Source organism: Melospiza melodia, chromosome Z (assembly GCF_035770615.1).
Source record: "Melospiza melodia melodia isolate bMelMel2 chromosome Z, bMelMel2.pri, whole genome shotgun sequence".
In the NCBI taxonomy this organism is placed as follows: Eukaryota; Metazoa; Chordata; class Aves; order Passeriformes; family Passerellidae; genus Melospiza; species Melospiza melodia.
This window is the reverse complement of record NC_086226.1, coordinates 41,771,964-41,784,185: the sequence shown is the minus strand read 5'-3', so window position 1 is coordinate 41,784,185 and position 12,222 is coordinate 41,771,964. Positions and strand designations below refer to the sequence as shown.

The window sequence follows — 12,222 nt, the reverse complement described above, 5'->3', positions numbered from 1 at the left end:
GAGGGCTAGAAAGCTGACTTCTGACCAAAGGTTGTGTGGTAAAACAGAAATAAGGAAAGCTATAAAATAATGTAAATTATTCCTTGGAAGAATCTGTGAAGTCTATGAATTAATGTAAATTCATTGGTTCTCTTTCTCTCCCATCTGTAATTTTTAAATATGGTTCTGCATCTACTCCCTCCTTTGATCTACTAAAAGACAGAAATCTATGAAAAAACAGGTTTTGGCAATTTATGACACTACCATGAAATTATTTCCTCTTATTCATACTGAACAAAAATTGTCAATATGCTCAGTCTTTAGCTAACCATGCCATAAAATCACAGTATTTGATTGTATTATATTTGCCAACTTTAGTGTCATAGAAAGGAGTTCACAACTTCATTCCTCTGGTGTATATAAACTGCCTCCTTGCCAGCCAGTATTTATACAGAGCTTGTGGCCACCCATGTTTTTCATTGCCCACTTTACAATTTAGTGTAACATATATGAGTTTGTAGACATCTATGGTGTTCCTTGCAACCCTTAGTGTGGAAAGTTAAGCAAATCATCCCCAAAAACCTGCTCTCTAGTAACATGTCTATTGTAGGAGAGGATCCTTGTGCTTGAATGTACTTACTGTTTATCAAGTGTTACACATTCATAAAATTCATCTTAATGTGGACAGGTTTCCCTCTGTATATATTCAGGAAGTCTATGACAAATAATCTTTTCTTTCCTTTGGAGCAAGAATTTTATAATATCTTTTTGATATATTAATATTATGGGGCTGATAGTAAGCTGTTCTGTGAGACAAGATTTTGTTGACATTGTGCTCAACTCATACATTGGTGATTGGCTACAAATTAGCATCTTGTACAGCTTGATTTTGCTCCACTGTGTGCTCCTGTGTTTCTGTAATCAGTAATTGCCATGTCTGTGATTCACTTGGCCTTTTCCAGCAGCCAGGAAAACAGGAGGGTAATATTTAGCACAAAGATTCCTGCAGCAGCTTCAGATTAGGCCATTCCCAGGTTTTGGGTTGCTCTAGAGTGCATTACTGCCAAGATGCATTTAGGACAAATGTTTTGCAATTCATAAAACATTGTGACTTGCTCCTGTTCTCAAGATTAATGACTCTTGAGTACAGCATAGCCAGGGAGCAGGGGTGAAGGTTGGCTCCAGTTTTGAGCAGTGCGCTGAATGCAGCCATGTAGTGCTGCTGTGCCTTTGCTATTTTGCCATGAATCAGGGGAGAAGGAGATTGACTTACAGCCAAGAACACAATTTCATTTACTTCCAAGACTTGCATACAAAGGGAATGAAAGCCACTTTGTGAGCTAAATTCAGAGCTGCTCTAATGGCTCCATTATCCAGATTAGCTTATGACCTAGGGAAAAAGGATGTGTTAAATATAAAAATAAATCCAAACTTGCTGTGCATTTGAAATACATGTTTGTTTTGCTGATCTAGTGCTGGTGCTGGAGTAGATGGGAGGAAAAACCTCCAGAAAGCTCTATGCAGCACCAGCTTTTTTTCTTAAAATTGTTTTTTATAATAATGACATTCCTCTTTATTATTAATTCGGCAGATATATTAAATCACAAGATAAATTGCAGCAGCTAATACAGTACATAGTGAAAAAGATGGAACAAAAGGAATAAAAACTATAATGAACATTTCACTTGCCATGTCTCTCAGGTATTTTGAGAAGTAAAAAAGATGTTTTGTATGTTGTCACAATGACAGCAGAATGAACAGCGCATTTATTGCTTTTAATTAAGTGTAGTGTGGTTCACTTATATTAATAAATGACAACTAAAAATAAATTACCAAGAGCATTTTCCAGGACTGGCTACAGAGCACAAGATGTTGCTGTTGCTTTATAACAGGTATAAAGTCAGGTTGATTTCATTTACTGCAGAATTCTCCTTTGTACAGCTCAGTCTCATAAAACATAAACTGGAGCTGTGAAAGGCAGATGGCTTAACTATTCCAGTGGCTTCATGTATTTCTGGAACAGTTTTTAGTAACAACAAAAGCCAGTACCTTGGCTGATACTGAACGTTCTGAAAGAAAGAAACTCCTACCCTGTGCTGCCTTCCCTGCAACACTAGCAATTGCACAGCTTCCCGAGATTCAGATCAGCTCACTGTCAGATCAAAAAATAACTTCACCAAATAATTTTGCATTAGGTGATTTTGTTCTATACTTTAAATTACGTAATGAAGTAGAATATTCTAATTATTAAAACAAAATGTGTACACAATATCCAAAACACAGCTGTGATCTCTAATTGCTTCATTAACACAGTGTAAACCTTTCTTTACTTCCTTTCCTTCACAATTTAGATGTAAAATCAACCCACATTATTTAAGTCTTGAAATTCCATAAGATCAAATGTTAACATTTTCCAAAAATCAATAAAGAGTGAATTCTAATACACTTTCATGTCCTTGTTTTGTTTACAATTTTATTTGTAAATTTTAATTCCAGGTTATATTTTTGAATAAAATTTAACATTAATTTTTAGACATCCTTGTTCAGTTGGAAGGATATTTTGAGCAGTAATGTCCATATGGAGCCTTACTTGAGAAAAATGGCATGGGATTCCAAGATCATTGTCAATACTCTTACAGATTTTATACCTTTCTCCCTGAGATAAAGGTGGCAGTGCTAAATGGCTGCAGAGCAAAAAAAAAATCTGTATTTTTCATGTGGTAATGTGTAAGTACATTAATATAGAGAAAGAAGTTTTTTCCCAATAATGTGTTTGTGATCCACAGCATAGAATCTTTACACTCCAAAACACACTTTATATTTCTCACATAAATACCTCCTTTGGAGAACTATTTAATAGGCCTTTTGTTACTATGTCCTGCATGTTGTTTACTGACATCCAGAAGGATTTAACTAACTCTTTTGCCTAGAAAAATCAGGTAGCAAATAATAGATTAATCCAGTGTAACAGTCCTTTCATTACCCAAGACTTCATTTTTCTTTCAGTAACCTCTTCTGTCCTTTGCCATTGTTCTTATCTTCCACTCACCTCTTAATAAGTTACCCTTGTAAATTTTATTTGAAAATTCCTGCTCTGCTGAAGCCAGACTAAAAGGCCAGGTACTTACCAAATAATACTTTTCTCTTTCTTAGGATAAATTCTTAGTTTTCTTATAACTATAACATTTCAATAGTCCAGTCATAATATACCAACCAACCAGATATTTTAATAAAAAGCTGAACTACTGGTCCTCCAGTTTCACATGGGTGATTCTTATTAAGAGTAATGAAATAAATTTTGTAGAAAAAGTTAATGTTAAGAACAGCTATACAATTCCATAAAATACGTAATTTGTGTGTAGTTTTTTAAGTCTTTTCACTTCCATTGTTAATAGAAAACTATTTTTTTGTATATATATTCCTATGCATGGTGATAGTGTTCCTGTTTGGTTCACATAACTACCTTAATAGAGATTTTGTTAAGAGAATTGAAAGAAGTGTCTTCATCCCTAAACCAAGAAAGTTTTTCATCCATAATACAACCACTTTCCAGTATGACTAGTCACATGCAAGAGGCTAAAAGTCATAGTGTAAAACTGCTTTTTAGGTGGCCAGTATTTGTGGAAATATATCAGTCAGGCTTCATTTAAATACAGGTATCATTTTGCATGTACAAGAAGCAACATATATAGAATAACACATATGATACTCCTTATTTGTCTACATTTTGTGAATTTCTGCTTCCACAGGATGGAGTTTCAGCATGGGCTCTGCCTACCAGTTCCACAGCTGGCGAGTATTTGTGATTGTCTGTGCTCTGCCTTGTGTCTCTTCTGTGGTTGCCCTCACCTTTATGCCGGAAAGCCCACGGTTCCTGCTGGAGGTATAACTTCCCAAATGGTTTCTAGATTCCAGTGAAAACTATTTCTGTTTTATATCATGACTTCTACCAAATAGGCATTTAGATCATTCAGGGACTATAGGTAGTAACTCTATTTGTATGTATGTTGCACTTTAATGTTTTGTTCTAACATTTAGGTTGGAAAACATGATGAAGCTTGGATGATACTCAAGCAAATTCATGACACAAACATGCGTGCTCGTGGTCAGCCTGAGAAAGTCTTCACTGTGAGTATTGCTTTTAAAGCTAATCACCTGTCACATCAGCAAAGCCTCCTGACTGGTGAGGTCTGGACAGCTTAAGCAATCAATATTAATTCTCTAAATGGCTAAGCCAATTTTTGGCACTCTAAATACCTAAATAAAAAGTATTGTGAATTCCTACTGAAATTGTTATATATACAATGTCTGCTAAGAAATCAGCCTTTGGGGAGGATATTCATGGATGTGTAAAGCCACAGCATAATAATTTTATCTGTTGTAGCAAGATAGTTAATAGATTCTACCCGAGTTTTATTTATTAAATTTTGACCTTTAGTACAAACAGTAGACACGTAGTCAAAATTGGTTAGCTGTTGTGTCTTTAGGATTTGGAATTTTTCCCCATTCTTATCAGGTAACACAATGGTTTTAAAAACTGCATGTTCATTTCTATGAAATAGTAATTTCAAACATTTACTATTCTCAGAATGTCTGGGAGGCTCAAATTCATTTTGTTGAGGCTTAATTATAAAACACTATTTAAAGTATTGATGGGTTGTTTCTATTGGAGGAGAAATTGCCAATTAAAAAATAGAATTTTTTATGGCATTTTTGTTGTTTATGATGACTATACATAACAATCTTGTCTTCTTGGATACAGGGAAGTATCAAACAGCAGTTTCTTGCTTTGAAATCCAGTTGGCCTTTCCAGCTTGTGCAGTGCTGTGGCAGTGTGTGCACACTCAGAGCCATGTGTGGGATGTTGTTCTTCTTCCAGAAGCTTTCTTCTTATTTTAACACACATGTAACTCAATTAAGAAATCCTCTTAAAGGTTCTGCATTTGCAGGCAGTCTTGAGGAACGACCATCTGACCACATAACTTATATTCCACTGAGATTTGCTGTTGCTGCCTTGAATGTAGTTTCCATTGCTTCCATTTAAACCTTTCCACAAAGAAGCTCAAGAATTCCTATATTTAACTTGAAAGAAAGGTAGTTAGCACATTTACCATGTTAAATCCACATTTGTTGGCACACTGGTAACCTACCCCTAATCCCACCTAATGTAATATTTTATCTTCTGATTTAATTTATGAGTAAAGGGATTTGCCTAGCACCATACAGCTATGGTGTAATTTCACAATTGGCTCTTGCTGATCTGAGCAGCTTTCAGACAGAATATGCCTGCTCCTGGTGACTCCAGGGTTTGGTTTTTTTCTGCTACTATTGGTATTCATTGACTGATTTCACAGTCAGCCATAGTGCTGACCCTGTCCCCCTTTAGTATTGGTTTAAGGACATGGAAGAAGAACAGAAATGTGCTAGGAGAAAATGTGGGTGAAAGGATAAACCTCTCACGTCACTTTGACGTAGTTGTAATCACGTCCCAAAGCAGCTGTCAAGAACAAAGCAGAGCACATGCTTGTTGTTTCCAGCTCTTGTGATCTGACAAGCCTTTGTCTCTATGGTTGTTAAAATGTGACGCTGAGACACTTTATCTACAGTCACTTTTGTAAATTGGTCAGCCATTAATTTTTCCAGCTTCTGCCTTGAGAATTAGGAAAACTCTGCTCCATATATCAAGTCGAGACTAGAAATACTGCTCTGTGTGTCAAGGTTAGACATATATAGAAGTCCCTATTTTTAGCTTGCATTAAATTGATTAGAAAATGCATCATTCTCTTCTTTTTGTACAACATCAGCACTTCATCTCATAAAACCTAAAAAGCAAAGATCTTATGCATATTTTTTTGACATATCTTTTTAGGTTTTTTTTTTGTTAGTCCACAAAATATTGTGACATTTTGTCTCACTAATTTATTCCCATACTTTCTATACTCCTCGTTTGCTTATCCAACGCCATTCTGTGATTTATGTTTTACTATTTTCCTCCACTTAATGTTGTTAGTTACATCAGACACACTTTGATATTAGGTTTTCTGACTCTATAGACAATGAAACTTTTTCTCCATTACACCTATACTTTTAGTGCAATTTTCTTTTATGCATTTTCCTGTATTATATTGGTTTAATCTTTTTATTGAAGCTTTTTTTCCCCACAGGTTACATTTATTCTTGTTACTCACATTATTGAGGGGATTATCATCATGTCTTTAGAAAGAGATGGCATCAAATGACAAGTAGTTGAGTTTAGAGTTAATCCAAAATGGAATATTCTGGTTCCTGAATTAATTTAGAGGGTAGATCTTCATACCATGAAGAATTTGTCCTGAAAGCAGTGACACAAACAGAAATCAATAATTTGATAGTATATTCAATCACAGAACTACCAAAGTTAGGCGTTTATGTACATGCTTTATTATCTTCCTGGGTTTTTAAAATAGCTATTCATTAAATCTCTTGGTTTAAATATTTAAGTTAAAAAAACAAATCAAAATGCATCCTTAAAATCAAAATTTTATCCACTCCTCAATTACCATGTATTGATTCCTTTTCTTGCAAATATTTCTCTTTGCAACAAGTCTTGATTTTTTAAAATTTAAAACATGGTATATTTCTAACCATTGCTTTTAAACACAAGCATCTTTTCCATTAAAATAGGTTTTCTTTTCTGGGTTTGGATGTTTTTTCATTCTTCATACACTGACATGCTGAATTTGCATGTTCCAGATGGACTATTATCCTGATTCGATAGGACTTTTCATATGTTAAAGAGCCACCAAGGCCAGGGAACTATTTTTTCCCAGCCCCATACAGTGATCCCAGGACACATATGTTTCCCTCAATCCCCACAGCTCCAACTGAGTCAGGTGCCCAGTACAGTGAAAATGCTGTCCCCAAAAGGCATTTCTTTTCTGCCCAGAGGAGTGGTATGTAAGAATTTCTGTATGTAGGAGACACCAGATAATTTTTAAGGATTTGACTCAGTCTTTTGTATAATATATTTCCTGAAAGCAGTTTAAGAAAAGCTTGAGATGAGTGCAGTGATGTGGACATGATTATTGGAAGAGGCATTACAAGAAGTTTACAGGTTTTTGATAAAGTCATGATCTGGCAAAACAGCGAGCTGAAGTACTTCAGAAATGAGGGTAGTTATACCTCAAGCTGCTTAGTGGGCTTTTCTGTGTTCTTGTTCATGGGATGAGGCTGCTGTTGCATCTCAAACAGCATACATCTGTAAAAGCAGTGGGCTCAAAACTTGACCTTTATCACCAATATTGCTATTCCCTGATGTTCTGTAATCCACTGTGATACATTAGAGGTGGGGGCAGCAGTTGTCCTCATTCTGTTAAGGAGAAACAGAAACTATGTCTAACTTCTGAAATTGCAGCCAAACACCAAACATGCAGTCTCTTGATCTCTCCTTCCTTCTGTGTAAGTCCTTTCGCCTATTCTATTAATTTTCTTTCTGTTCTCGACTCATCTTCTTTTAAAATAAATTGTGGATGAATACACTGCCTTTTGTGATATCATTATGAAGCTGGGACCAGAGCAGAAACTAAAACAAAAACCATACATTAGTATATGTTTGTCAGGTCCTGTGTCTGGAAAGACCATGGTTCTGCCTTTTAATTTTCCTTTTTTCTTTAATTCTTTTTTTTTTCCTTTAGCTTCCTTTTTTTTTTTTCCACTTTTAGTCTCTTGTGTAGCAGAACCACATCCTGGTTCTGCTACACAAGACAGTAAAATTAAAAATTAGCTTTGTAGGATGCATTACATTCTCCATCACTGGTAATTTTCAGTATTTTTCCCCTGATGTCTCTTTATCTCATTTCACTTTAGATAAGTAGATGATTGTTCATAACAGCAATAATATGCATGGTTCCAGATAATTTTACCTAACTTCTTCTCTCTTCATTAAGATTTCTGTTTAACACTAGAAAAAATAACAAAATAATAAAAGGTTGTCCAACTACAAATTCGTGACATTTTGAATACTTCTGTTTTCATCGTTGTGTCTTTAATCAAATTACTTCCAACAATGTTGTGATAGCAAGTCAGAAGCAATTTGAAGGCAAATTCTGGGCATGGATAACTGGTGGATGAAATTAATGATTTATCCTTTGTGGCTTTGGGGGTATATGCAACAACTCTCTGGAAGAATATTACAGCAACAGCTTATTGTAGCCAGAGGAAATGTATTTCCTGCATGCCTTGAACATAGTTTTCTGAAACTGTTACATCCATAAAGACTTTGACATTACAATGTGTTAATATTCCTTCCTAAATCTAAAATATGTCTAGTGTAGACACAGGTTGAGTATCTGCTCGTTTTTAGTAGATGGGGTGTAATAAACCCCACCAATACTTCTCTGTAGCCAGTTCATGATTTTTGTTCTGTTTTTATTTCTAGGTTACCAGAATCAAAACACCTAAACAGATAGATGAGCTCATAGAAATTGAGAGCGATACTGGAACTTGGTACAGGAGGTGTTTCGTAAGAATCCGCACAGAGCTGTATGGTGTAAGTAACAACATCTCTGTTCATTCTGTAATTACCTTTTTAATTAACTTTCTGAAATTAGATGGATTTGCTGAGCTCCTGCTGTTGATAGCTGCAATGCTACATTTTCCATGCAACTGAGGGAATCAGGAACCAGTGTAAGGTTTTGGTTTCCTGACCCAGAAAAAGTGCAGGTGAATCATAGAGCTTTATCCCAGCTTCAGAGGAGGAAAATGTTGCATGGGTCCTCACAGAAGTGATGGCCAATAATTGCATGGTGATATTCATAAACAGCACAAAATAACTATGTATTGAGAATGTGGATCAATATATGCGTATGGAAGGAGGTGACACATGAGTAGATGAAAAATTATCAGGAGGAAAACAAGGCAGCTACATTAGTTAAAAATTATAAAAAATAAAAATTATTCATTAATAAACTGTGTACGTAATGCCTTTGTAAGGCATTGTGTCTGCATGTATTTTTTAGGTATTTCAAATGTTTTACCAGAAAAATATTCTAGAGCTATTTCAGATTTTAATACAAGCTTGCTGGGACTGTGCTTCTTATCCTTTTGTTAATTTTTCTGTAAACCAAAATTACATAGTATCTTTGAGCCTTGCAACAAAAATTGGAACATTCCTCATTAATTAATCTTTTAAAAGTTCAAAACTTTTCACAGCTATTAAAAATCTGTCATTTCAAGCTCTCTAGAACTATGATGAAATGTTAACCAAGGTTTGTCACAAAATTACTTTGTTACAAAAAGTCACATTTTCCCCAGGGAAAAGAAAAAATTCCAAAACCTTCCTACTTTTACAACTACTGGCCAAAAATGGGGCATTTGAAGACTAAAATAATAATTGGCCATTATATTACTAAACCAGCTTTCAAGGAGCTGCAGCTTGGTTGGATCACATCCTTTCCTATATCACTAGACTAGACCCTGGGTCAGAGTCATCACTGCATGATATATATTGGGGCCTCTGAGAACAGACTGCCTCTCCTCTCCTCTCCTCTCCTCTCCTCTCCTCTCCTCTCCTCTCCTCTCCTCTCCTCTCCTCTCCTCTCCTCTCCTCTCCTCTCCTCTCCTCTCCTCTCCTCTCCTCTCCTCTCCTCTCCTCTCCTCTCCTCTCCTCTCCTCTCCTCTCCTCTCCTCTCCTCTCCTCTCCTCTCCTCTCCTCTCCTCTCCTCTCCTCTCCTCTCCTCTCCTCTCCTCTCCTCTCCTCAAGAAGAGAGGGAGAGAGATGAGAACACCATTCTCAGTCAGTTCCACTGCACTGTCTTTGACCCTGTGGTACTCCCACATTTTCCTCATATAGTGCAGGCATCAGTTTCTAGCCATAGTAGGTTACAATATATCAAACTGTGATTGTATCCCTAATTATGGAATATCGTTTGTGTAATACTGAGAAGTGAGAAGAAAACATTTCTGAGACAATCCGTGGTTTATTTGAAAAAGTAAAATGAAGCTGTCTAGAGATGAAGAAAGTTTGAGGTGATCAGAATAAGGTTGAATTTTTGTACATAGTCCACACTGGTTACAAAAAAGAATTGATATGAGACTACAGTATATTCTTGCAGCTGAGAAAGCAAATCACATCCTGGGCTGCGTTAAAAGAAGTGTGGCCAGAGAGCCGATTTGCTCTCTCTCATGCCCTGAAGAAGCAAGCAAATAAGAATGAAGTATCTTCTAGCCTTTAAGAAAACTCTTCAAAATAAATGAAGATATGTAAATAAATGTGTTTCATAATGATTTACAGATTTGGTTGACATTTATGAGATGCTTCAACTACCCAGTGAAGGATAATACAATCAAACTTACTGCTGTGTGGTTCACCCTGTCTTTTGGGTAAGAGTGGTTGAGATTAAACCATTTTTTATAGTCTTGACAGACAGAAAAATCATCTGCATGTAAATTTCTGACACTATAATCATCATTTTTATTCAGGATCTTTCCACAAAATGCTGTGTTTGTCATTTAGTCTGTTCTTGGTTGCAAACCTGACTCATCAGGAATACCTTCTTTGAAAAACTGACATCTTCTGGCGTCAGCATCTTTCAATAATTCTATATTATGGAGGATTTTATTCTGATGGAGCAACAGCTCAGTAACATAAGTGTCCAAGGGAGCTGCTCATTCACACCTTGCACAGATTTCTGAATGAGTGAGATTGGTGCCTGAAGTTTTTCTGGTTTTCCACAGCTACTATGGCTTATCTGTCTGGTTTCCTGATGTCATTAAACATCTGCAGTCAGATGAGTATGCATCCCGAGTGAAACATTTCCGCAACGAGGAGGTCTCACATTTCGTCTTCAACTTCACACTGGAAAATCAGATTCACAGCAATGGAGAATACATCAACGACAGGTCTAGAGGTTTCCTAATATCTTGGCTTAGTTGGAATAAACAGATGCATGTTTTAAAGCTCATCCTAATAACCCATTTTTTAACATGAGGTAATGATAGATGGTTTTGTTACCTTTTAGTAAATATTTATTTCTGTTCTAAATTTCTTGTGACTCATGAGCATGGGAAGAAATGTACATGCCCTTGTGGTTCCTGTGTGAGAATCCACCATGCAAACCCAGCTTCCTCATCTTCCTGCAAAACAGACCATAAAGCCTACGTCAGTTTTACTTCCTTTCACAGTGGGATTCAAAAGTTTTCAGATCCAACATATGCAGTATATTGTAGGGGGCTGGGCAAAGATGTACTTTCATCTCTGCTGCTGCTTCTTTTTTTTTTTTTTTTTTTTTATGAAAGACACTTCTGTGAACAGACTGAACATTTGAACATTGGGAGGTTAGGATTTTATCACAGAAAAATGAAAGCTAAACATTACTGTAAACCAGTTAAAAGGATGAACAGCTCTGAAATGGGAAACACTACCCTGGCAATGCCTTTTGCGATTTTTTTAGCCAAAGGCAAATATATTAAGGCTATATCGGGACTTCACAAATAACTAGATAACTTAGGGGAAAATTAAACACAGCTGGTCTAGATATCTGGTTTCTATTAAGAAATGTACACACCAACCATGTGAATGGTCAGCTGGAAGTCATGATAATAAGTAATTATTATTTCCATACGAAAATCTATATTTAAGTGAATAAAATTGATTTTGTGATTATTTAGTAGTAATAGTAGTGCTTGAGTTTTGACATAGTCAAAGGTTTATGTACTGAAGAAAAAAATAGCTGTTATTTAATTTTCAACCTAGCCATAGCTTCCAAGTCCCACTCCTTTCCAGAATGTAGATGTTCTCCTAAAATCAGAGAACTGTCTATAACTGAGGTTTTATCAATTTAAACAGAATATTCTTGTGAAACACTAAATCTAGCATTAATTTATGGTAAATCAGTAATGTACTCTTTCAAATGTGCAAATTTAATATGCCTCTGAGACTTATTTGGGATTCACAAAACATTTTCCAGGAAATATGAACCCATTTGATATCCTTGCTTCATAAATGTTTCAATACCCTACTCACCTTCAATCTCACTGTTTCCTTCATGTTCTTTCTTAATGAGAAGATCCATCAATACCTGTCTTTTTAATACATTGCTTTTCTGTTGGGTTTTAATTCAAATCATCGTGACACCAATTTTAATGTAGTCACATAGTTCCTGTACGAAGGTAAAAAGTGCATCAGAAGAATGTAGAACATGTAGTTCTGTCATTTTTGTTTTAACTGACTAATCTAGTCACTATATTTTCTTTGTTCTCTTCTGG

General features: G+C 35.8%; 1 protein-coding gene across 2 annotated transcripts in view; it reads left to right on the top strand.

Moving 5' to 3' along the window:
- SV2C (synaptic vesicle glycoprotein 2C) overlaps positions 1-12,222 on the top strand; it is a 109,806-nt gene that overhangs the window by 74,394 nt on the left and 23,190 nt on the right. For both annotated transcript variants that reach the window (XM_063181259.1, XM_063181260.1), the window contains exons 5-9: positions 3,729-3,862; positions 4,018-4,107; positions 8,396-8,506; positions 10,250-10,338; positions 10,693-10,857. In XM_063181259.1, the coding sequence (XP_063037329.1) occupies positions 3,729-3,862; positions 4,018-4,107; positions 8,396-8,506; positions 10,250-10,338; positions 10,693-10,857 (589 nt within the window). The remainder of the gene's footprint in view (positions 1-3,728; positions 3,863-4,017; positions 4,108-8,395; positions 8,507-10,249; positions 10,339-10,692; positions 10,858-12,222) is intronic.